The sequence below is a fragment of the Tenrec ecaudatus genome, chromosome 10 (genome assembly GCF_050624435.1).
Source record: "Tenrec ecaudatus isolate mTenEca1 chromosome 10, mTenEca1.hap1, whole genome shotgun sequence".
In the NCBI taxonomy this organism is placed as follows: domain Eukaryota; kingdom Metazoa; phylum Chordata; class Mammalia; order Afrosoricida; family Tenrecidae; genus Tenrec; species Tenrec ecaudatus.
In genome coordinates this window covers 100,634,220-100,661,064 of record NC_134539.1, presented here as the reverse complement: position 1 = coordinate 100,661,064, position 26,845 = coordinate 100,634,220, and the positions used below count along the sequence as shown (strand labels likewise).

Below are 26,845 nucleotides of genomic sequence, written 5' to 3'. Positions count from 1 at the left end.
ATATGGGCCTGGAGGATGGAGGGACGGTTGGGTAGAAAGGGGAACCGATTATAAGGATCCACATATAACCTCCTCCCTGGGGGATGGGCAACAGAAAAGTGGGTGAATGGAGTCATCAGACAGTGTAAGATATGACAAAATAATAGTAATTTATAAATGATCAAGGGTTCATGAGGGAAGGGGAGCAGGGAGGAAGGGGAAAAAAGAGGAGCTGCTACCAAGGGCTCAAGCAGAAAGCAAATGTTTTGAGAATGATGATGGCAACAAATGTACAAATGTGCTTGACACGATGTATGTATGGATTGTGATAAGAGTTATAAGAGCCCCGAATAAAATGATTAAAAAAAAGATACTACCTGTAAAGAGAAAGGAGGACAACACAAAAGGTCACATCTTGTATAATTCTATTTATGTGACATTTTTAGAATAGGTAAATACAAACAAAAAGGACTTTTTGTCTCCCCCCACGAGAATGTGAAGTAACTGTTCAATGGGTGTAGGGATTCTTTTTGGCAGCAGGTGTAAGTGTCTTGGCTGACATTGTGAACGTCCTAAATGCAACTGATTTGTGCACTATAAAATGGTTTGACAGATAATTTTATGTTCTGTGAGTGTTACCCCAATGATCATTATAAAATAACACAAACAAAACACTGCACATTTCTATATGTGAGCCAGAACTCAGCTTCTGAGACAAGATGTCTTCCTCATGCCCCCAGTTATGCGATACTTTATCATTACATGTACTTTATAATTTGTCATGTAATAAAATAAGTTCTTCTTAAAATTGCTTATATTAATAAGAGAATATTAAGGTCAAAGGCTAACTTTAATATAAATTTAACAAAGGGACCAAAATTAATGAGCACACAATAATACCTTTTCTATTTCCTTTTTGAAGGCCCCCAAAGCCTGTGTATTATATACTTCAAAAATAAGGGAAAGGTCTCTCTCAGTGGGTTCTGCAGGATGATTGTATTGCTCGTAGGAGTACATGAGATAAGGTGCAGAAATCCCACTGCCATTCTTACATCAGGGAAGCTGCCCAGGGCACGGTGCCTAAGTCCTGTTTGTGGAGTTCTGGTCTTCCAGAATTCTTCATTATTTCTCACTTTACTCCACTTACTACCCTTTGAGATCCCTTTGAGAAAATGCTTTGCTTGTGAAACAAAGAGTTTACGCTCTTTCCTTTCTTCTATCCCAATAGCTACACACTATGGACTTAATACATGTCACTGTAACGCAGACTTCACAACACGGCGAAACCAATTAAGATGTAATGCATTTGATCTTGAATTGTTGAGGACTTTATAAGTCCAACTATGGAGTCTAGATAATGTAGATAATTTAAAAGCCTCTGACAATCTTTGTGTTTTATATTTTCCAGCTCTTACCTGTACCTGTGCACATGCTCTGGTCCAGCTGGATTTGTAAGGTAGAATTAGAGTCACGATAGCAGGGGGTGTGTGTGGAGGGGAAGCATTAAAGAGCTAGAGGAAAGTTGTGTGTTTCACTGGTGCTACACTGCACCCGGACTGGCCTGTCTCTTCTTTGTGACCCCTCTATAAGGGGATGTCCAATTGTCTACAGATGGGCTGTGGGTCTCCACTCTGTACTCCTCCTCATTCACAATGATACGATTTTTTGTTTTGGGTCTTTGATGCCTGATCCCTGAGCTGATTGACCCCTCATTATCACACAGGCTGGTGTGCCCCTTCTAGGAGGCTGTTTGTTGTACTTGTTTTAGCTTCTGGCAGCGCTGGGACTTTCTGGCATCCCCTGGCTGATAGTGGCTCTTCACATGACATCTTTCCTTGTGAGTCTCTACATCTGTTTTCTGTTTATATTAGACAACTGGAAGGGAATAGATTTAAGACCCACCTCACAAAGGAGGAGGCCATGTGGCAGAGTGGTTACTTGTTGAGCTGCTAGCCATAAGGTCAGCAGTTCTAAACCACAAGCTGTTCCTTGGGAGCAAGATGAACCCATACTTCTCCAATAATAAATTATAGTCAAGGGAACTCTCAGGGACATTTCTACTCTGTCCTGTAGGTTCGCTAGGAGTTGGCCTTGACTCGTTGGCAGTAAGTTTGGCTTTGAGTTACACAGGCTATGAAGCAGTGGGTTACGAGTTAGACCAAAGTCTCAAGGGCATGTTTTGTAGATCTCAGGAGCTCTTCCTCTGGGGAGCTCCCCATTTCAAGTATTCTGCCCTGCAGACTCCAGCCACTGATCTGTATGTCCCCAGTCCAGCAAGGCCACGAGACTCTCTATGGGTTCCTGCTCACTGAACTACAATTTGGAAACTGCCTCCACAAGGGAACCTTTCCTTGTGCGTTCCTCCCGATATTCCAGCTGTAGGAAGTCTGTTGTCCAAGATCTGAAAACTGCTATCTTTCAAGTTGGCCTGAATATCGGGTTGTGGCTGTCAGGAGAAACACAGGAGTCACTTTTAATCACTCTTCTAATTAGACATCTTCCCGTATGTAGCTGATACCTTTCTCTGCCTTGGCCAGAAAGGAGGAAAAGGAATTATTCAAAAACTTAAGCTCAAGGGCATTTATCTAGTTCTAGATAAAGACATGTATATATGCAAATATATTTATGTGAGGATGGGGAAATAGATCTATGTGCATATACTTTTAGGTTTAGTATTAAGGTAACAGAAGGACACTGGCCCTCCACTCAAGTACTCCCTCAATGCAAGAATACTTTCTTCTATTAAATTGGCATTCTATGATGCTCACCTTCCCGATACAACCACTGAAGACAAAGTGGGTGAATAAGCAAATGTGGTGAAGAAAGCTGATGGTGCCCAGTTATCAAAAGATATAGCGTCTGGAGTCTTAAAGGTTTGAAGGTAAACAAGCGGCCATCTAGCTCAGAAGCAACAAAGCCCACATGGAAGAAGCGCATCAGCTGGTGCGATCACGAGGTGTCAAAGGGATCAGGTATCAGGCATCATCTGAACAAAAAGTCTTACCATAGTGAATGAGGGGAGGAGTGTGGACTGGAGACCCAAAGCCCATTTGGAGGCCACTGGTCATCCCCTTACAGAAGGGTCTTGGGGAGGAGACAAGCCAGTCAGGGTGCAGTGTAGCAATGATGAAAACTACAACTTTCCTCTAGTTCCTTAATGCTTCCTCCCCCTGCCCACCACCACCACTATCATGATCCTAATTCCAGCTTGCAAGTCTGGCTAGACCAGAGGATGCACACTGGTACAGATAGGAACTGGAAACACAGGGAATCCAGGGCGGATGATCCCTTCAGGACTAGTGGTGAGAGTGGCGATGCTGGGAGGGCAGAAGGAGGATGGGTTAGAAATGGGGAGCTGATTACAAGGATCTACATGTGACCTCCTCCCTGGGGGATGGACAACAGAAAAGTGGGGGAAAGGAGACATTGGACAGGGCAAGATATGAAAATATAATATTTTATAAATTATGAAGAGTTCATGAGGGAAGGGTGTGTGTGCAGGGAGTGGAAAAAATGAGGACCTGATGCCAGGGGCTTAAGTGGAGAGAAAATGTTTGAGAATGATGTACAAATGTGCTTTACACAATTGATGTATGTATGGATTGTGATAAGAGTTGTATGAGCCCCTAATAAAACGATTAAAAAAACCACAATTTAAGCTCATCATGAATAATCCCCACCACTGACTCACGTAATGGGCTGATTACAGTGTTGTGTTTGTGTGTGTGTGCATGTATAAGCACTTTATTTTCCAAAGCCCTGATTTGTAAAATCAAGCCCATTGAATCTTCACAGGCAATTCACTTGAAGAAGTGGCAGACAAACACATGACTTTCAACAGCAAGGGGAGTGCATACGCTGAGGAGAGAATGGATGCTGTATGACCATCCTCACCACCACCCCCCACCCCCAACTCTGCACCGAGACTCTCAGCACACAGCAAGCGCAGCTATGCCCGTTTGCAGAAATGTGTACAGTTAGGAAGCAGAGGCCTTGCTTAAGAGAGTTTAGAATTTAACTGGGGAAGCGAGCTTTGTATTTGTGGCAAAGGCTTGAATGACGACTTAAGAGCATTTAGAAAGAAATGTGGGTATGCAAGCATATTACTCCAGCAATAAAACTTGGGCTTTGTATTACTGCGGAGTTATAGAAGAGTGAGACTACCACAGTCAAGAAGGATTAGTCTGAGAAAGGTTTCTATGAAGGATGCATTTGGACATGTGTTTCTAGGAAGAGGCATAGAGAGGTAATGAGGCTAGAGAATGGCCAGAGAAGATACAGACATAGCCGGAGTCTGGATGGTGGAGGCAATGGCAGTCGCCTTTTCTATGATGGATTATATCCACCAGCGGGACACACCCCAGCGCGCAGTTTCAATGCCACTGCCTTCCTCCCATTCATAACATACTCTCTGAATTAGTTGAGTGAAAGTGCTCAAATCCAAACACAAATCTGTTTAAGTTGGTTCATGGCAACCCCAATCCCATGTACTACAGAGCAGAACTCATGAACTCATGGCAACGCCATGTACTACAGAGCAGAACTCCTGAAGTCATGGCAACCCCATGTACTACAGAGCAGAACTCATGAACTCATGGCAACCCCATGTACTACAGAGCAGGACTCATGAAGTCATGGCAACCCCATGTACTACAGAGCAGAACTCATGAAGTCATGGAAACCCCATGTACTACAGAGCAGGACTCATGAAGTCATGGCAACCCCATGTACTACAGAGCAGGACTCATGAAGTCATGGCAATCCCATGTACTACAGAGCAGAACTCATGAACTCATGGCAACCCCATGTACTACAGTGCAGAACTTATGAACTCATGGCAACCCCATGTACTATAGAGCAGAACTCATGAAGTCATGGCAACCCCATGTACTACAGAGCAGAACTCATGAAGTCATGGAAACCCAATGTACTACAGAGCAGAACTCATGAAGTCATGGCAACCCCATGTACTACAGAGCAGGACTCATGAAGTCATGGCAACCCCATGTACTACAGAGCAGGACTCATGAAGTCATGGCAACCCCATGTACTACAGAGCAGGACTCATGAAGTCATGGCAACCCCATGTACTACAGAGCAGAACTCATGAAGTCATGGCAACCCCATGTACTACAGAGCAGAACTCATGAAGTCATGGCAACCCCATGTACTACAGAGCAGAACTCATGAAGTCATGGCAACCCCATGTACTACAGAGCAGGACTCATGAAGTCATGGCAACCCCATGTACTACAGAGCAGGACTCATGAAGTCATGGCAACCCCATGTACTACAGAGCAGGACTCATGAAGTCATGGCAACCCCATGTACTACAGAGCAGAACTCATGGCAACCCCATGTACTACAGAGTAGGACAGTTCCAGGGGGTTTCTTGTCTGTGGTCTTTATGAGAACACATTGTCAGGCCTCTCTTCCATGGGACCATTAAATTGGCTTGAACCACCAACCTTTTGTTTGTTGAACTCAGTTTGTGCTACTCAACTCTTCAATGAGAATGAAGTGAGCAAAGGCAACTGATTTGATTCATTAGAGTTGCCGTGGGTTGCTTGGCATCCAAGGGGCATGTGGTGTGGGTGGTAGGGAGTGGGACCTCTTGCTGTAGACACCTAGATGTACAGGCAGTTACAACAGTATGTATGGCTAATTGAGATCGTTAATTTATTTTGCCAGCCTGGCCGATAAACACATGTGAAATTAATTGAAGGGCGGAGAGATAAATGGTTTGGTGAACCTTGCTTTTTTTGTCTCTTGCTCTTTGATCATTGGCCCAGTGTGTGGCTACCTTGCTTGTTCTGTGCCTCAATTTGCAAGCTACACTACCTGTGGGACACCTAACCCATGGACTGTGTCACTGTAATTTGAGGTTCCTTCAAAATCTGCTTCACCACATCACTGGAATTTACATCTCTTGAGCTGGGGACTGTCAGACCCTGTCATCTGGCTGACTGTTGGTGACCTGCCTTGCTGTTTGCTGCCTTTGCCTGGATAGCCTGAATTGCTCTACAGAGGACTGCCCGGCAGCCCTCAAGACTTGAAAGATTGCCAGTGTCTCACAACTGTCTCATGGGAGTGAGTTGCACTGAGACATTTGTACTGCTTTATCATTTATTTCTTATATACCTATCTGTATAAATATATATAAAATTATTAGCATTCTGGTTTTGTTTCTCCAGAGAACCCTGTCTAACACACTAATACAACAACTTCTCTGGGGAGGCCGCTGCAGGCTCCAGGGCTGACGAGGGAGAAAGAGCCCAGAGCTGAGAACCAAGAGTGAGGTCAGTGGGAGGAGTAATCACGGTTATTGACAACAAGGGCCTTTAAGCTGCAGGGTCTTTTGGGAGAGGAGTGACTTAAGTTGATCTTGGCTGGTAGGATGAGAGGGTAGTCTTTGTGTGGGAACATGACCTGTAAAGTCAGGCTTACCCATTGCTCTTATTCTTACATCCCATCAACCAAATGCTTTAGACATATACCATCTACTATGGCAGTCACAGGTGCTGATTTAAGTTAATTAAAAGTATCAACTTAAAAGTTCATTTCCTCTGTCACATTAGCTATATTTCACAAGCGCAACAGTCAAGTGGGGCTGAGGGCCACCTTATTAGAAAGTTCTATCACGATCAGTAGGACTTCTAGACAGTTTTACTGAAGAGGACTGCTACTGTCATCAAGGCTGAGTTTTCTGTTTCGTAAAAAGCAACTAGTGTGTATAAAGGAGTGTCAAAAACTGTGGGAAAATGGCACTAAAAGAGAAACATTTTTCCCTGAACTTTTCGTAATATTTAGCTGAGGCTATGTTTAAAACCCTGTATATTGGTGTTTTAATGAAATGTTTGTACAAAGTAGTAAATATCTGTTTGCCATTCTGTGGTTAAGAAGACAGGTAAAAGACACAAGTCTTATTACAAAAAATGGCATTCAATATTTGAGAGAGAAAATGTATTCGCTTTCTTTTAAAATGGAAAACAAAAGCATTTTCAATGGCCAAGTTATTTCTATGCTTATACAAATGCTTTTACAAAGCAATACACCCAAGCCAAACAGCCCGAAGGTATTTACAGAATTGCTCACTGCCATCGAGTGGATGCAAACTCATAGTGACCCTATAGGACAGGGTAGACCTGTCCCTGTGAGCTTCTGGGACTTTAACTCTTTACAGGAGTAGAGAGTAGTGGAGCAGCTGGTAGATTTGAACCGCTAACCTTGCAGATCTCAACCCAATGTGTAAGCACAACGTTACCAGGGCTCTATGTGATAAAAATGGCTCTAGCTGCCGATGGAAAGGTTGGGGTTTCAAGTTCACCGAGAGGCACCTCCGGAAAAACGTGGCAGCCACCTTCTGAAAGTGCAGCCACCAGGAGTCTTGTGGCTCGTTATTCTACGCTGGCGCACATTCACTCAGCCCTGAGTTGGAATGCGCTCGATCACACAGTCTTTACTTTTTCTTAACTGTGTTTATTTCCCCACAAACACTTTGATTTTGGGTCTGTCTGTCCCTAATGATAATATCTGATAAACAGTGGACTGCTAACTCCAAAGTTGGAGGTTCCAATTCACCATTGACTTGGAAGAAGAGGATCTTTCTGCTCCTGGAAAGATTTACAGCCGTGGAAATCCTGGTGTGGCTATGGGTTGGAATCAACTAAATGGCAGTGAGTTTGGTGATTTCTCTTCTTTTTTCTTTTGGTTTTATGGAAGCTATTGGAACGTTTATGCTTATGTAAATATCTATGCCTTGCAAGTTGATGGAGGAATGAGGACCTCCTATCCTGGTGGTGTAGTGGGCTACAAACTGAGCTGCTAACCACGAGGTCAGTGGTTTAAACCCATCGGCTGCTCTGGGGCAGAAAGATGAGGCTGTTTGTTCCTATAAAGATTTACCCTCTTGAAGCCCTATATACGGTCACTATGAGTTAGAATTGACTTAATTGCAGTGTTTTTGTTTGTTTTGCTTTTAAACCCTGGAGTTGAGGAGTCCTCGTGGACAAGTGGGTTAACTGCTGGGCTGTGAACCAAGGGATGGGCAGGTTGAACCCACCAGCCACTCCTCTGAAGAACGATGTGGCCGTCGGCTTCTAAAACGACGCACAGCGTCAGAAGCTCCCGTGGGGCAGACGGACTGTGTCCTGAAGAGTCACTACATGTTGACACATGGCAGGCTGCTGGGAGTACTGGCAAACGTGCGGAGAAGAGCGTGAGGCAATCCTCAGAAAGCACTCCCGACATTCGCAAGCACATGACTTTTGCACACGCAGAGATAGATGCCGCTTGTTACCTGAACCTCACCTGAGGCCCAACTAACTAGATAGCAGGCATAGATGTGCAGGTTCCGGACACAAGGGAACCCATGCAAGCCTTTCTTTCTCTGCGTTTCATTGTGAGAAGAAAGGGCGTGTGTCAGTGAAGATGAACATATATGCAATACTTAATGCTTCACACTCTAGCCAAAGGCATTTTCTTAGCAGAGGAGCTTAAAATGCAGAACTTGGGGTTCATGAAAATTTCTCTCATTTGCTGATGCAATGATAATTTGTTCTGACACTGATTTTCCTTAGCTTAATTGAATGTGCAAATGATAGAACTCTCAGAAATGCGCTTTCTCCTAGGTTTTGCCAGTTTGAGAGTAAAGCTGGAACCATGTAGGAATAAGAGATCATCCACCTTGTGGTTAGGCTTTTAGACTTGAGCACCCCCATGGCCCTGAGCAGAAGTAAACACTACTCAGTTTCTGAGGAGGTGTGAGCAGAAACAAGACAGAACTGTTTCCTTGTGCCTGCAACCAAATTCATTACGAGGCATGTGTGTCCTTTCTTAGGAGAAGATGACTACGTCTACAAACTCTAGGGCAGCATTTCCTGAAAGACACTCAGAAAAAAATTAATTTCTTAAGATGTCATCAGATTGGCAGATGCTCTGGTAGGTTGATAATAAGGTTCTGTGGCCTAATTCTGGATAAAATTACATTTATTAAAAGCACAAGCTATTAAAGCCTAGTCCCTCACCTTCAAAAATCCCTGCATATGTTTATTTAGTTCAGAGCCTCTCAAACTGATCTGGACTGGATTTTTCATTTTGGGGGGGTGTATAAGAATCAGGACTGATGAATCTATAGAGTCAGCAAGTGAAATAAGGGTTTGGGGTGGGCGGGGACACAGAGGAAGTGATGGGGTGAAGGGGTGATGATGTCAAGGGGTCCACATAGAAAAAGAATGTTTGGAAAATGATTGTGGTAGCAAATGTGCAATTCTGCTGGACATTAATATGAATTAATATACATTAATAATCAGAACGTGAGGCTAGGAAAACTGAAATCGATCAGCTAGGCAATCAAGATGCACTGACAACTAAAGCTGATTGGAATGTATACTGGTGGTTGTGGGACCAAGCAAGGCTTTGTTCTGTTGGGTACATTGGGTCACTGTGAGTCAGAGCTGACTTAATGGCATCTAAACACACCACCACTACCAACAAAACCAAACAAACCTACTGCCGTGGATCTGACATGAATTTATATCAACCCTACATACGGTTTCCTATGCTATAATGCTTGATGTGAACAGAGAATCCCATCTTTCTCCCAAGTACCCAACATACATGCTATTATTAGAGATCTTTTTTTCTCTTTCATTTACTTAGAGTTTACTTTATAGATTCTGATACTTTGATGTTAGGGGCACAGATATTTGTAACTGTTATCTCTTCTGGGTGAACCAGGCCCTTAATCATTACACAATGCCCTTCTTTGTCACTTATGATGCATCTTACTTTGTCTGTTTTGACAGATCTTAATATTGCCACTCCTCTTCTCTTTACTGTTTGTTTGGAGTCCTCCTGCCCATCCCACCTTTAACTTCCAACCAATTTATAACTTTGTGTCTAAGGTTTGTCACTTGTAGACAATGTATGAATGGGTCATATTTTACTAACCATTCAGCCACCCTCCTCTTGACTAAAGCATTTAATACACTTACATTCACTGACTAGTTATCAATAGGGGAAGATTTAATTCAGGTATTTTCATATAAATATATTAAGAGGATAGTTTAAAAGGTTTGTGGAAAAATAGAATTGAGAGATAATGGAATTTTCTCATAAACTTTTTGATCTATTATCTTTCAATTCCATTTTCCACAAAATTTTTGAAGTCCCTCCTTATGTATTTGTGTGTGTGTGTATATGAATATGTATGTATATATATTTCACCAAGAAGGCAGCACAACAGAAGGAAACAACAGAAGGATGCCCGATCCTTCGCCATCATCACAAATGTTTTGTAATGTATAATTAACAAGCTTCTTTCATCCTTTTTACCTTGAGTGCAGAATTATTTTAAAATATGCATTTTCCCTTTTATTTATTGTTTTGTGATTGTTTAATCTTTTGTTTTCCTGTTTTACTTCTTTGGTGATTAGCTTTATTTAATTTTTTGTCATTATGGGGAGGATTACATTCAACATTCTTGATTATAGTAACTTGATTATATCTTGAAACCACATTAATTTCCTCAACATACAAAAGTTCTATACCTACACTAATCATCCTGCCTTTTATTTGGATGTTTTCATCAATTATAATTTTGTATCTTGATTTCCAGGAATTCCAAATTTAAGTTGATTTTATTGTTAAATGTATTCAAGTGGTTGTTACATGTCATTACTTTTTCGGGAGGAGAATGTACTCCAGTAATTTCTGTAGACTATCCTGGTACTAACAATATTTTCTTTGTTTTTGTTTACCTAGGACTGTTTAAATTTCATGCTCCTTTGTCAATAACTTTCCTGGATATATTTGTCTTGGCTGGTACTTGTTTGCATGGTTTCTGAAGAGAAGTTGGCATTTCATCTTATCCGAGTGTCTTTGTCTGCGCAAGAAGCCCTGGAGGGGCTGTAGGGTAATCATTGGATTGGTAACTCCAACGTTAGAGGTTCAAACCTCAGTTAGTCAGTGGAAGAAAGAGGAGGCTGTATATGGGTTACCGTCTCAGAGACTCTCTATAGGGGTGCCATGAGTCTGAGCTGGATTGGTGGCAGTGGGTTTTGGTTTGGTTGGATTGGGACAGGCAAAATCTGAAGTTCAAACCCAGTAGCCACTCTGGAAGAAAGATGAGGTGATTTGCTCCTGGAAAGAGGTGCTGGCTTGGAGACCCTCCGTAGCCGGTCTGCTCTGTCCTACGTGGTCACTCTGAGTCAGAATGGACTTGGTGGCACTGAGTTCTGGGGTGTCTGTGATATTTCACTTTCTTCATCCAGGCATGAACTAGCTCTGGACAGTTTGCTCAGGTGCTGGGATCTGTTCTGCCTTGAGCTCACTTCTCTGTGACGAAGTACTTCCAGCACTGGGGTGGGATATGTGTGATTGTAGTGTTGGGCATGAGCGAATATGTTAGTGGTGCCAGGCTTGAATGAACCACAGTTGCTTCATGCTGGTCTGGGGAAGGATTTTCTGGACACAGAAAAGGTGTGTTAGGCTCTGTGCTGGCCGATAGGCATGGCCATGGTGATGGCGCCAGTTCAAGGGTGGTGTAGTGGGTGTTATGCTGGTCCTCACTGGGCCCTTCAGGTTTCTACACGAGGCATGTGTTCCTGTAGGGTCAGGGTTGGGGGTTGGGTCCATATCATTGAGATAGTTGGTTTTTAAACATTGGGGTGTGATGAGTATATTTATAATGTCAGGTTATAGTTAGGTATACCTCAGGCTGGTTCATCTTCAGCAAATCAAGAGCAAAGGGTCACCAGGACACCAATTGATAACCACGGGACCATCCCTGGAGCTCCGGTACCTGGGGTGTGGAATACGGGAACCAGGTGAACTAAGGAAGTGTGGACAGGGGACCTTCTGGTCTTGGGGAGAAATCACTTAGGCGACTTGGGAGAGATAGTTAACAACCCGGACTCAGCCTTTGAGGAGGCTTGTGAAATAGAGGACAAAATGCTTTCCGAGGAGCTATGAGGTGCGCCCTTCTTTCTGCCGATGTGTCTGGTGCTTGGGCGCCCGATTGTGTCGAAGCACACACTGTGGGCCTCGCTCTCGACGAGGTGGGCAGAGACTGGAATCCATGAGCATTCGTTGGTAAAGGCCAGTCTGCCTTGGTTCTTTCTCTGTCTCTGTCCCTCTCTCTTGACTCACTGGGGTACAGCCCGGATCCAGGAATTACACTAGAGTGCATTTCTCCAGGTTACTTCCAAAGGCACTGCCACCAAGTTGACTCTGGCTCACAGTGACTTCACAGGACAGCCGAGCTGTCGCTCCCAAGGCCGCCTCGTCTTTCTCCCATAGAGCACCTGGTGGGGTGAAGTCAGTCACTTAACCCACTGTTCCAAGGAAGCAAATATTTGTGTAGTGCCACTGGGCTTCCTCCGTGGGCTTCCCCTGTGGCACCAGGACCAGCCGCTCCCTTCTGGTCGGTGGTTACTGACGGTGGTTCCCTTCGTACCACGCACCTCAGAGCAGTCTCCTGGAGTTCACTCTAAGCTACCCCTGAGTGCCACTCTCTCCCAGTTCAGCTCAGTCCTGGTGCCTCCCCTGCACCTCATGCTGCCCACTTTTGGTCTCTTTTCTCCATGTTGGTCCATCTGCTCTCTCCTCAGAGGTCTGTGTCCCTGCCTGAAGGTGGCTCTGATGAGCGGGGCTGCTGAATTGGGTCATACCATCTGCTACCCTCTGCTGCCCCACGGCATGGATTTGATCAATTCTTTATTTGCTGTCTGGGATTTGGAGCTCTTCAGATGCATCCCCTCTCAGTGGTCTATATGTGACATTGTGTCAGGGGATGTGGTGTGTGACCTGCTACACTGGCAATCAAAGCACTGCCAGAGGGGACATGAGGCACCGTGGCAGCACAGCTGGTCACACAGTCACCCCCACAGCAAAGTCCACCTCACGGGGTGACCTGGAGCCAAAAAGAGACAGTGACCGGGCCCTTCTGTCCTCACCAGTGTCCTCTTTTGAATTCATTTTGTCACTAGTACTTATCAAACCAGGACAACTCTTAGGACAGGTTCCAGGCTCCTCTTCACATCTGGAAAGATCTACCCCTTGTCAACACCATCGTCAATCTGCATTTCCCCACAGCCTCTTCCCTCAGGCCTTCCCTCACCCCAAGACCTCCTTCGTGCCCTCTTGTCCCACAAGACTTGAATTAGATTTAGTTTGTGTGTCTCTCTTTCTTACAAGACACATTTAAAAAATAATTTTATTGGGGACTCATACAACTCTCATTACAATCTATACACCCATCCATTGTGTCAAGCACATTTGTATATCTGTTGCCATCATCATTCCCAAAACATTTTCTTTCTACTTGAGCTCTTGGGATCAGCTCCTCATTTCCCCCCTCCCTCCATGCTTCACCCTCCCTTATGAACCCTTGATAATTTATAAATTTTTTTTTCATTTCTTACACTGACCGATGTCCCTTCACCCACTTTTCTATTAGCCATCATCCCGGGAGGGGGTTATAGGTATATCACTGTGATTGGTTCCCCCCTATCTCTCCCCACCTTCCCCTTCCCCTCCTGGTATGGCTACTTTCAATATTGGCCCTGAGGGGTTTATCTGTACTGTAATTCCCTTGTTTCCAGCTCTTATCTGTACCCTTGTACATGCTCTGGTCTAAGCGGATTTGTAAGGAAGAATTGGGGTCACGATAGTGGGGGGGGGCATGAAAGAACTAGAGGAAAGTTCTATGTTTCCTCAGGGCTACACTGCACCCTGACTGGTTCATCTCCTCCCTGTGACCCTTCTGTAAGGGGATGTCCAGTTGCCTACAGATGGGCTTTGTGTCTCCACTCTGCACTCCCTCTCATTCACAATGATATGATTTTTTTGTTCTGGGTCTTTGATGCCTGATTCCTGATCCTATCAACACCTCATGGTCACACAGGGTTGTACTTCTTCCATGTGGACTTTGTTGCTTTTTGGGTAGATGGGCGCTTGTTTTTCTTCAAGCCTTATCTTCAAGACCCCAGACACTATATCTTTTGATAGCTGGGCACCATCAGCTTTCTTCACCGTATTTGCTCATGCACCTGCTTTGTCTTCAGCGATTGTGTCAGGAAGTTGAGCATCATGGAATGCCAAGTTATGAGAACAAAGTATTCTTGAATTGAGGGAGTACTTGAGTAGAAGCCCAATGTCCATCTGCTACCGTAATAATAAACCTATAAATATATGTACATAAATATATTTCCCTATCATCATATATATTTACATATGTACATGCCTGTATTTAGACCTCTATAAATGGCCATTGCCTCTATTCCTATATTTCCTTTTACTTTCCTCTTGTCCCACTACCATGTTCAGCTTTCATTTGGGTTTCAGTAATTTCTCTTGGTTACATTGCCCTTGATCAAGCCCTACCAGATATCATATACCCTCCTCGCCATTTATTTTCGATCACTTGTTCCCTTGTCCCTGGGTTTGTTAACACCCACTTTCTTTCCCTCACTCCTATGTCCCTGCCAGAACTGTCCATCCATTGTTTCCTCCTCTAGATTGTTTATCCCACCTATCTTATGTAGAGAGACCTGCAGAGACAATAATAATAACAAAAACAAGACAGAGCAAAACAAAGCAACAAAAGAAAACGAAACTATAACAACAAAACCAATGACAAAAAAGAAAAGCCTGTAAATAGTTCAAGGTTTGTTGACCTTTAGGAGTGTTTTCCGGTTGAGTCTGATGGAGTACCACGCCCTGGCCCCAAAGTCTATTTTTAGTATTCCCTGGGGACTTCATTGCTCTGCTCCCCTTGCTGTTCTGTTGCATGCCCTTAGTGTTTTGCCTCTGTGTGGTGGAGTCAGATCAGGCATAATTCCCACACTGTGTCTCTAGTGTTGTCCCCCATAGCGCTATGGATCAGTGAGGATGTCCTGTCTTGTGATGGGGCCAGACTTATGATCCTCTCTGTTCATTGGCTGCTCTGAGCAGGAATATCATCCTTGGGGCTTGGTGGGTCAGGATGTGCTCCACTCTCTCCCTCCACCTTCGTTTGCTCTTGTGTGCTCTGATCAGACATGCCTCTCTCCCTGAGCTGTAGCTTCAGTGTTGTCCTCTGAAGTGAATTCTTCTGGGTGGGGAGGGCGTTGTCCATGTAGATGGGATAGGGGTTGGCCCCTCAGACTCCTCTGTTGGTTCCCTGCTTCATGCTGGTATCCTGCATTCATGACAAGACACATTTTGAGGCTCTCCTTCCCATCTTCCTGATCTTCTAGCCTGGAGAGCTGAGACTTGCCCAGGGAATGTTTCATCAAGCTTGCCTGAGACAGACTGAAAGGCAAGAGAGCCTTTCTTCTTGTCTCCTTCATCATTGTCTAGGGCTCTCTACGACTCAAGGCACCACAAAGGACGTGTCACACTCTGGGAAATCAGATGGACGTCTGCCTTGTTGCTATCAGGCCTCCTAGTAGCTTGTTGGTTGTGAGCTGGCTGAATCCTACCACACTGGAGCCTCAGTCAGCATACTCAGTGTCAACCAGAGGTGGGGAAGACAGACCAAATGGACTCCTCTTTGGAAGGTCTGTCCTGTTGCTGTCAGAGACATGAGCTGGGGGCACACAGGGAGGCAGGAATTTGGTAAATATGAGAGCAGGTTCTGTGGCAGAGTCATTCGGTAGCAGTCGGCAGTCATTTGCAGTCCATGGTGTCCTGGTAGGGAGGTTCTGGCACTCCGGATGGACCCCCAGGGAGCTCTGTTTTATAGAATTTATATCGGAAGCTTGGCATTCTGTCCCTTTATACAATCAAGGGTGACATAAGAGGGGCTACTCTGAAAAACCGGAAATTTTTTTCAAAGCTATGTATTTAAAAAAATTTTATTTTAAACGAAACAGTCTTATCACCTGCAAAGTACTCTCTGTTATACTTAATACATTTGGCAAATCTGTGATTCCATTCTTGGAAACATTTTTCAAACCCATCTGTTTGGAAGGCTGACAGCACCTCCCTCTTTTTTCCCTTCACCTCTTCTACATCGTCAAATCACTGCCCTTTCACGCCTCTCTTCACCCATGGAAACACGAAGAGGTCGCACAGAGTGAGGTTAGCTGACTAAGGTGCATGGGGCAAGAGGGACGTGATGTTTTCTGCCAAAATCACGGAGAGAGCTGCATGAGCAGGTGCATTGTCGTGGTGGCAAAACCAGTCCTCCGTATGCCACAAATCAGGCCTTTTATTCATACAGTTATGCTATCTTTCCAGAATCTCTAAATAGCTTGATTAACAGTCTGACCTGGTAGAATGAACTCCAAACACACTGTCCCCCTCATGTAAAAAAAAAACCCAAATGAGCATAGTTGAGTTTTTTTTTAATAATTAAGGAAGGAAGCTCCTTTTTGGGGAGTCACTCCCGGTTCCCAGCAGCCAGTGGCCTCTGTGGCTGGAAGGAGGGTAAGGATAGTGGGAGAAGCACTTTGTTCAGAGTTCCTCAGAGCTGAGCTGCACTTTCTTATTGCATTTCTGACTGGGCCGGGTCGCTAGTCTGTTGACACCACCACCTTCCCAGTCTCTCTCTACAGCATTTTCAGTGTCATTGATTATACTCCTCATGTTGTACAGTTGTTATTGATATCCTTTTACCAATTACTCTACCACCATTAATAGAAACTCAATGCCCCCTAAGCAAAGACTCTTTCTCCTTCACCCATGGTTACCATAGGTCAAGTTTTGTTCCCTTTTTCTTTTTTTAGGAAGTAATATTCATATATCATGCACTTCCATAGTTAAACTGCTTTTAAAAAGAGTTGTATATATACCATCACTATCAGTTCTAATGCTCCCTCCCCGCCCCCCGCATTCATTGTTTGCTCCCCCTTCTTACCCCTACCCCTCACATTCCCCATAAACCATTGCACCAGGTATAGTCTGTATACATCCAGTTCTTCTATGATTCATAAACTAGGAAAGCCAACAGAAACAATTAAAAAAGAGACAGAAAGAAGAAAACAACAATAATAATATAAAGATAAAAATAAAGAGTAAGAAAGAAAACACTAACAAAAATATTTTAAAATCCAGAGAAGTAATTTCTGTTGTGCAAGAAGAGAGAAATATTTGAGCCTAGAGCAAATTCTAGTTGGGTCCAGAGGGAGGTCACCCGACCAAATATCATATAATTCCATGGTTTGATCCACCATGATCAGTAATAGTGTATAACAATCGTGGTCTCATAATAAAGTTGTTTGCGTCCCTTGTTTGTGTCTAGAGGGAATCTGCCAGAGGCTTAATTATTATCCCCATTTTACAAGTTAAAAAACGGACCCAGTGAGATTTAAGTGACTTTAGGATCACAGAGTGAGTGATGGAATTAGAACCCGCACTCTTAACCAGCATACACTGTCCCTTCCGTGAAAGCGATTTCACCTGTGTCCTTAGAAGACACCAGGTTGTTACATTTTCTCTCTTTGGCATTCGGAGTAGAACTTACTGGCATCTCAGATCCTTGGGTCAACCTTCCAGGCCCATTTCACTCCTCCCCAGGTCGCTCTAGTTTCAGTCTTCCTAAGTGATGCCTCTTAGACTCTTTTCAGCTCACCCAGATCGAGTTTGTAAGGGGTAGTCTTGGATGTTGAGCTTTCTGTCAGATAACTGTTATCAAACTCGCAGGTCCCCATATCTCCTTAGGGAGGTTCAGCAGTGTCCTCTGGCCATACCTCTCTCCCTTAAGACTTCACCCACCTTTAAGCCCAGGTCCAACTCTCGGAGGGAGCGCTGCAGCTCTCTGGTGAGGATGTTCATCCGTTCACACTCCTGGAAGGCCACCACAATGTAGGGGGTGCGCTCCTCCACTTTGGCCATCAGTTCTGGGATGTTAAACTCATCCGTTACCCGCTCCAATATTTCTTCCAAGAGGGCCTTGACCTGTCCCCAGAAGGACACACAGAGATGAGAAGAGGTTAAATGCTCCAGAAGACAGCACCCTACTGCAGTATGGCACTAATGATGCCCATCACCTCTCACCTGGCATCGCTACTCCTGCATTGCCAGTTCACCCTCTTGCCCGACTGTCAAAGCCAGCTGGGTGCTGAGGACTGGTCATCAGACTGCCTCCCTGCAGAGTGTGAAGCTCCCTGAGACTCGTTTGACCATCTTGCAAAGATAAATACAGTTGCCTCTCCAGAAATTGAGAGTTAAAAAGATAATAGATTGACTCAATTAGCTGTGGGAATTGAACAATGAAGGTATAAGGTAGAATTTGTCCTTAGTGAAACTGAAGGTATTAAAAATATAGTCAGCTATGAATTTCCATAGGGTTTTTATGATTTCTCCTCTTGGATTCTGAAAGTGACATCCCCATGGATTATTAAGTTCTCTCAACCTTTGACCCCTCTTACCAAACACACGGTCAGCTAGCACCACCAGAGTATCCTTAGTGGAACACTGGACTCGAGGCAGAGGATATTGAGTTACTTTGGTACAAGCCCTTGGTGGATGAGAATGACACGTTGGAGAAAATGATTAAGCTCAGGAGGTCTTCAGCAGAGAGAGAGAAAGAGAACCAGTGTGGACTATGAGAGGGATGCAGGAGGTCAAGAAAGTGAGAACAGGTGAGCAGGGGTGGAGTCAGCACTTCCTGAAGTCTCTTGTAGACCTCTGTTGGCATTGTCTGTTCACGATCTATCAGGTTAAAAAAATAATCTAAAAAGGGACTGAGCCAAATCATAGGCCTCTTTATTAAACAAAATATCAAAGTATGAAGCTGTTGCTCCTTAACATGACTTCTAGCTCAAGGTGATGTCCCCATCATTCTATACTTTCCTTGAAGAATTCTGTATGCATTGATTTATACCACATTAAAATAGGAGCTTTGGCTTCTTTGGGGGACTCAAATCATATTTCTTTGAGTTTTGAGACCAAAAAGAAATCTGAATGAGCAAGGTCAACGTTGAAAGATGGGTAAGGTAAGGTCTCCCAACAAAATTCTCATAGGACAGCCCTTGCTACCCCAAGAGAATGAGCAGGCGCAACTTTCCTTTTCACCCATGCAGCTTTCAATGTCCTAGAACCTCCTTTTTGACCACCCCCCATGATTGCCCTATGTCATTTGAGAATACCTGTCAAGATGTTTACCCCTCTGAGCTCCTCCCAAACAGTTGCCATAAGCTTCTGAGTTGACCTTGACTTTCCCTGGCCCCACAGAGCTCCTCAGAAGAAACTGGAGTCCCCCTGATGAGACTGCTGTCACTAGGTGCCACAGAGTCAGTTGAGATCCATAGTGACAACAGAATAACCCCTGCCCAGTCCTCTGCCACCCTCACAATTGTTGTCATGTTTCAGCCCATTGTTGCAGCCACTGTGTCGAGACAAATGTATTACTGAGAGAACTTGTCTTCAGCCATCCACTGATCACAGGAACATGCCTACACATGCTTTGTTTGTCATAAACCTGTACGTGAATGAACTGGAAAACCTAGTTATCAGTACCTTTTGATCAACTCTTTATTTCTCCTCCTCCTATGAACAGGCTCCTTTTTCTGTGAAAATGTTGTTCATCAACATGTGCAATGAAATAAACGTTGCTTGGTCCTACATGGTTCCCTTGATGGGTGGTAAAGTGGACCTTGTGCATTTGAAGGCAGATGTGCAGGCTTTTCTTCCTCCTCTGTCCCCATCTGGAGGCACCACTGAGCCCTGTTCATCATCATAGTAACATCGAAGCCTCCACTGACACAGTGGTGGTTGTGCATGAGGTACATTGGCTGGAAATGGGATCAAGGTTTCCTGGTGGGAGAGTTCCACCACCGAACCACCAAGTAGTTTATGAGCTTGATTACTAACCAAGAGTTTCAAGTTCACCCAGAAGGGCCATGTAGGGAAGGTCTGAGAATCTACTAAAAAACTAGCAACTGAAAACCTTACACAGCATGGTTCTACTCTGACACGCAATGGGACGTGCCAGAGTTGGAACTGACTTGACTTTGCTGGCTTCTGAAAGTCCTCGTCAACATGGCCATTGGGTCAATGTGGACCCATAGCAACACTACACGGGGTTTCTGAGGTTGTAAATATGAATGGGTGTAGACGGCTTCTTCCTGCAGCATAGTGGCTGGTAGGTGCGAGCTGCTAACTTTGTAGAGTTACCAACCTCCCACCTACTCAAACCCCAAATTCAAAGCTATCGAGTTGATTCAGATCCATGGCAACCTTCTATGCCAGGGCAGAGCTGCCTCTGAGGGCTTTCAAGACTGTTAACTCTTTATGGGAAAAGAAAGTCTCATTTTTGCTCCCACGGAGGAGCTGGGGGGTTTGCTTTGCTGACCTTGTGGTCATAACCACTACTCCCAGGGCTCCTCAGTGCAACCCTTAAGTTTGTGAAATTATCTGTTTTGTGCGACAGTCGGTGGAAGGGCCCAACCCATCTCTCATGCAGGTCAGACCAATATAATCTCTGTCTCTGGCATTTTAATATTTGAATCACAAGTCTGGAACTCAACGGCAGGAGGTGATTGGAGTCACTGAGAGGATGGTTGCCTGAAAAATCCAGTTCACTGTCCTTCCTCCCTAGAACCACAGACTCCTCTGCTTCCCTCTTAGGCAAGTCCTTTGACGCAGTGAGCTAGTGCTTTCCTAGTTCAGCTGAGTTGCACTGTGTTGTTTGTAACCAGCGAATCCTGAATGGGTTTAGCCAAGTCATTTAGGCCTCAATGTTCTCATCGCCCAAAGTTTCTCAGAGCCTTTTCTCCCACCTGCCTCCTCTCCCCAGCTCCTAGCGCTGTTGTGAAATCAAATCAAAGGAGCTTATGAATGTGGCAGCCTCTGTAGGTTGGGAAGATATCTAAATACAGAGGTTGATTACTATTCACCTTGCTTTGTATTGTTAACATAGTGTACCATTCTCTAGGAAAAGAGCTGATGTTACAGGCGGAGGGGGGGGGGAAAGGAAGTAAAAACTCACCACTGTTTCACAAATGGGTCTCCAGTGCTGTGATAGCGAAAGCTGGGGTGGGTTTTAATGGAACGGGCAAGTAGCTGCTTGGGTAGAAGACAAATGGCAGAAATGATCTCATATTTCTAACTCTGGAGTTGAGTTTGAAGAAAGTCGTGTATCAGTGAGCTGTCATTTAGACATTACTCACATAGGAGTGAAAAGATAGTTAGCTGGCATTGCTCCCACTTTGGTCACCCATCACCCATCAGGGCCAAGGAGAGAGAAGACCATCAGGGAGGGAGCAAGTCCATAGACATATATAGCACCCCAACCCCCTCTTTTAGCTCAGGGAGTACCCAAGTGGAGTGAGTTCCAAGGAATGCATTCCATTTTATTTTTATCAGGGAACACCTCTGTGTCTTGTCTTTTTTCCCCCTCCTTCCTCTTATAGGAAACACAGGTCATGCTTAATATAAAACATCTAGATATTACCCACCCACTGGTGTCTAGTCAATTCTGACTCCTGGTAACCTCTGCAGGGTTTCCAAGGCTGTAAAAATTTGAAGGTGCACACAGCCTCATCTTTTTCCCTTGGAGCGGCCAGTGGGTTTGAACCACCAACCTTGCGTGTTGCTTATCTGAGAATGCCACCAGAGCTCTTGTCTGAACATAGAGAAATATATTATATTGGAAGCAAAATGCTCTCTCAGTCTTGCCTCTTTTCCTCAAAGAGAGAAACAGAAATAAACAAAACAGTTTTAAAAAAGTCTTCATTTTTTTTATTCCTCCAGATGTTCATTAGCGTACACAACTCTATTCATCATCCATCATCCCGTTCATCTAGGTTCTGTTTATTTCTTTCTTTACTTTCCCCCTATCTTCTCTCCTCCCCTCCATCCTGTCCTTCTTTCCCACCTCTTTCATCACTACAAACAACCCTTGCAGCTTACTTTTTTCACTTAAAAAAGAAAGCCAGATACAGCCCTTTGCTAGCCTTATCCTTTCAAACCTATTCAGTAATAGAGTCAGTCTCTCATTCAAGGATGTTTGGTATGCTCACTACTTTTTATTGCCATATATTATTACTTCCTGCAATAAAGATATATAAATATACCCCAGATCTGTGCACTTTCAGTGCTTCCCAAACCCACCTATTCCCCACTTTCTAGGGGAAATAGGTTTGAATTCCTAGAAACATTATTTTGCGGAAAAGAAAATGAATGATTAGAATGTTTCGGTGTCTGGTGTCAAGTTGTCCTATAATTCAAAACTCTACCAACAGAGACAAGAATGACTGCTTTCTTATGCTCTTGCCTGTAAATATTATCACACTTTAAAATCTTTATCCTTAAGTGGAAGGTATGTCACTCAACTTCATTAAGTTATGAGTGGCGTTAAGAAGCTTTTATTATTTTTTGGCCTTTTGTATTTTCTATGATTCTTTTATGTCCCTTCTTTCCCACCCTCTTCCCTTTCTCTCTGAGCTCCTCGTCCTTCTCCCCAGATAGAAGGACTGCTGGTATGTTAGCAAATTCGACCCGCTGCCTTGTATCTGTGCTGTAAAAAAGTCCATGGTGTTTGGGGCAGGTAATTGAAAATGTAAGAGAAGTTAAACTTGTCAGTCTTTTTCTTATAGATTATGACTTAACAATATAAAAAGATCTTATAAGACTTTCCTCTTGTAAGATCACAAAGATATCCACCCTAGTTTTCTTCCAGCACTTTTCCTAGTTTACATTGAAATGTTTGGGCCATTTGAACTGTAAAGAGTAACGGAACCTGCTCAGTTTCTCTCCAAATGACTAACCAGCTGTCAACTAAAGAAATCAGTTTCTTGGGTCTGGGTTTCGTATGTAGCAGAGCAGCTCCCTCGCTGTGATCTATTAAAAGTCAGCCCTTGACACAAGGGTTTGTTAATAATAATAATAAAAAGAAATTAGTTTCCCTCCAAATGACTAACCAGTTGTCAACTAAAGAAATCTAATGCTGAAGGGAAAACGGAAGAGGCGGCTACCTCATCAGGACAACAGGAAAGGTGTGCAACCCAGTGATGGAGGGGGTGAGAGAGCCCATTGTTAATCCAAAGACTGGACATATAAGACAATTTAACGTTTAGTTGTTAAAAATCTGAAATTTGGACGCTTTCCCTTGTAGTAAAAATCTCCTTTAAGGTTAATCAGAAATGTTTCAACCCGGGAGGGTGGTAAGCAAGGCCATTAAGATTAGGTAGCCAGGAAGGAAGCCTTCCCCATTCAGGGCACTCAGGGGGTGGTGATCTGGAAAGGCTAGGCATGAGTCTTCTGGGAATTGTGGTCTAATTTCCTACAATCATTGCAAAACCTGCCTTTTTTGTCACATGTTTAGAGCATCAATTGTATCCTGTATTCATTGCAAAACCGGCTAATCCCTTCCCGTGGTCATTTTAAACCCACTTTTCCCACATAATGTATGTAACTTGCTTGATTTTCATTGAACCTTGGCAGTTTGCAAGTAGGTAGCAAAACACGCTGTGAGTGAAGAAACGAATGTAAGTGTTTCTTGAATCAACCTTTCCTCTGTCCTTGAAACTGGGGCAGATAGCACCGGACCTTGATTCCTGGAAACATCTCGGCAACCAGGTCTTGGACACTCTGGAGGCCTTCTGGTATGCCGGGAAAGAAACCCCATTTAGGGAATCTTCCTGGCTGGGCCCCATCTGTGGATTTCCTGGATTAGGGGGACCATGAGTGGAACTACCAGAGACTTCTAGCAATTGCCAAAAAAGCTCCCAGGCTGCTGCTCACCATTGCCCGTTACCTTCACTTCTGGATTTGAAAACTCTTTTAAGTTTCTGGTTTCATCTAGTCCAGTGGCTCTCAACCTTCCTAAAGCCGTGATCCTGTAATACAGTTCCTCATGTTGTGGTGACCTCCTGACCATAAAATTATTTTTGTTGCTACTTCATCACTGTCATTTTGCTACTGTTATGAATTGGTGACTCCTGTGAAAGGGTTGTTTGACCCCCAAAGGGGTCACAACCCACAGGTTGAGAAACGCTGATTCTAGTAAGAAGTGTGCTCTGTAGCACAAGGCTCTGGAAAGTTTCAACTCATAAGGCCAATGTTGTCTGTATCTGCAGCTGTGTCTGAGAGATTTCTGCTCAGTCATCTGTAAATTTAGTTTCTGCAATGGGCTCTAAACTATATGCCAGGTATCCATGCTGATTAATTACAGATTCATTTTCTGAAAAGAGATCGTTGGCCTATACTGAGATAATCAAGTGGCCCTTAATTCCCGAGACAGCAAACCCAAGCTGGGTGAGAACTTTTGAAAGCCTGCTCCCAGCAGCTTTTCTCTCTTTCCTGGGTGTATGGCTCCCCAGCTATGGACCATATTTCTCAGATGCCCTTCTGTAGAGATGGGGACACTAGTTTGTGAGCACGTAGGGAGTGTGCAATGTTTGGGTCATTTTCAAGTTAATAATACCCACTCTCTGGGCCTTAGCTCTTTGCCTCTCTCTTAAGTTTCTGACAGACATCCATGTTGGTGTCCCACAAAATAGGTGCCATGTATGACAGGTGACCACAATGAGTATGTTCCTGAATTTGTCTGTCTCTCAGCTATGCTATTTCTTGAAATTGTTGGAGACCCGTCACCCACCATTCCGACTCACAGCAACCTACGGAAGGTTTCCAAGGCTGTAAGTCACTGTGATAGTTATGTTTATTGTGCCAACTAGGCCATTGTGGGTGGAGTTGAATCAGGTCGCAGCTTGATTGGAGGATGGCTGAAATAAATAAAGACAGCTGGCCTCCAATCTCTCTCTTACTCTCTGGTTATTGGACCAGTATGCTGCTGCTTTAACTAGTTCTCTGCCTCAACCCATGTGCTACACTACCTGTGGGCCAAGCCAACCCGTGGATCATGTTGCTAGAATTTGAGACTCTTTCAAAACCTGCTTCGCCATGCTGCTGGTTTGTACATTGCTTGAGCTTGAAGCTGGTGGATCCTGTTGTGGTGCTCTTGAGTTTGCATTCCCACTTGGGCCTGCTTCTCTAAGCTCTCAAGCTACTGACTGTTGCTGACCTACCCTGCTGTTTGCTGCCCGCTGACAGACTCTGCCTGCCTTTCCTGAGGGAAGACTGCACTGTCTAATTCCTTTCCCTTGGACCCAGCAGCTCACGTGAGCTGAAGAACTTCCAGTATATTAACAGTTTCACAAAAGTAAGTTTAACCGAGACCTCTGTCATGCTGTGTGAACTAATTAGTTGTGATAGGCCTTCTCACTGTATAAAATTATCATCTTATACATAATCATAAGTGTTCTGGTTTTGTTTCTCTAGAGGACCCTCCCTAACACAATCTTTATGGGAGCAGATAACCTCAAATTTCCCCTACTGAGCAATTGGTGGATTTTAACCACTCAGCTTGGGGTTAGCAGTTAAATTCTTACCCATACAGTATCACCAGGGGTCCTTTAGATAAGGACATGACAAGAGCCAGAAACCTGTTTGAACCCTGACCAGAGAATCCTCAATCTATGATCCATATTGTGTGAATTGGTGTCCTATCTCTTCTGACTCCTGGCACCCCACGTGTGCAGAGTGGAACTGAACTGCAGGCTCTCGTGGCCATGACCTTTCACAAGCAAATTACAAAGACTGTCTTTGAGTGGTACTTGTAATCAGTGACTATGGCCCTTCTAGCCATAATTCCTGTATATGATGTATTATAATTCTAGACTCTATGCCTGTGTCTACAATCCCATTTTGGGGAGCACTCTATAATGTACTAATGGGCAGGATTAGGGTGGAATAAAGACCTGATTTTAGTTGGGTGTGTGAACCAAGTCAGACTCCTTGTTCCCTTGGGAGCATCATGATGACTACTTTATCAGAATGTTGACTTAATTAGGACACCATCCTTTTTTCCCCTTGGGCGGGTATATATGCTGGGACCACTGTCAAGTTCTGACACACATTACCCAGAACACTCGCACCTGTTTCCTGAGTGTGCTTTGGTAAAGCACTGCTTATGACTTTTGGACATTTTTGGCTTCTGGCTCAGGACTTTGCATTTGGTTCACCTTTGCCTGGCCTTAGAATTTTGGACTGGTCTTCCTGGGAGACATTGCAGTTGAAAAGACACATGGAGCCAAGCTAGTGCCCCGAGCTGGAGGGGCCATGTGACCCTATGCCAGTGCAAGAATTTCCACTCACTTGCTGTGATCTTCCGGCATTTGGTGTCCTTGTATGTGTTGCATGAGTCTGAAGAGGAATTTATAGATTGGTATTGGACATATGGGCTGATAACGGACTTAGGGACTTGATCTGGACTGGGATATTTTCTCAGTATTCAATTGCTCTTTAATTGTATAAATTAAATTGCTCTTTCTTATGCACATATGTGTGTCTCTGCATTTGTTTCTCTAGTCTATCCAGCCTAACACAGTGTTGGCCTGCTGACCATAAGTTCTGTGGGTCAAACCCATCAATAGCTGCACAGGAGAAAGGGGAGTCTATCTGCTCCTGTAAGGATTTTCTGCCTTGGGAACTCTGTATAGGGTTGCTATGAGTCAGAATTGATTTGATGACAGTGGGTAGTGGGTTTGGTTTCACAAGGACCCCCTGATGGTGCTGTGAGCTAATTATTGGGCTACTAATCACACGGTCAGTGGTTCAAACCTATCAATCACTCCTTGGGAGAAAGATGAGGCTGCCTGCTCCTGATTTATATTCCAAGATTTAGATTCTTGGAAACCCTAAGAAGCAACTTCATTCTGTCCTATTTAGGGATATAAATGAGTTGGAACTGACTCAAAAGCAGTGGATTTGCTTTTGGTTTGGTTTCAAAGAGTCTTTAGAACTCGAAGGAAGTATAACAGGGTAGTAAACAGATTATAGGAAGCATAGTCACAATCGAAAGCACCCACACAACTCTTTACTTTTCTCCTCAAGGTTTAATGTGAGGATTAAAGATGACATGCATTGTATGTTG

The 26,845-nt window shown here is 44.1% G+C and overlaps 1 protein-coding gene across 1 annotated transcript in view; it reads right to left on the bottom strand.

Annotated features, from left to right (window-relative positions):
* The window catches only part of DNAH9 (dynein axonemal heavy chain 9), a 419,100-nt gene that overhangs the window by 14,155 nt on the left and 378,100 nt on the right, over window positions 1-26,845 (bottom strand). The window contains exon 67 of the mRNA XM_075561068.1: window positions 17,680-17,862. Coding sequence (XP_075417183.1) covers window positions 17,680-17,862 — 183 coding nt within the window. The remainder of the gene's footprint in view (window positions 1-17,679; window positions 17,863-26,845) is intronic.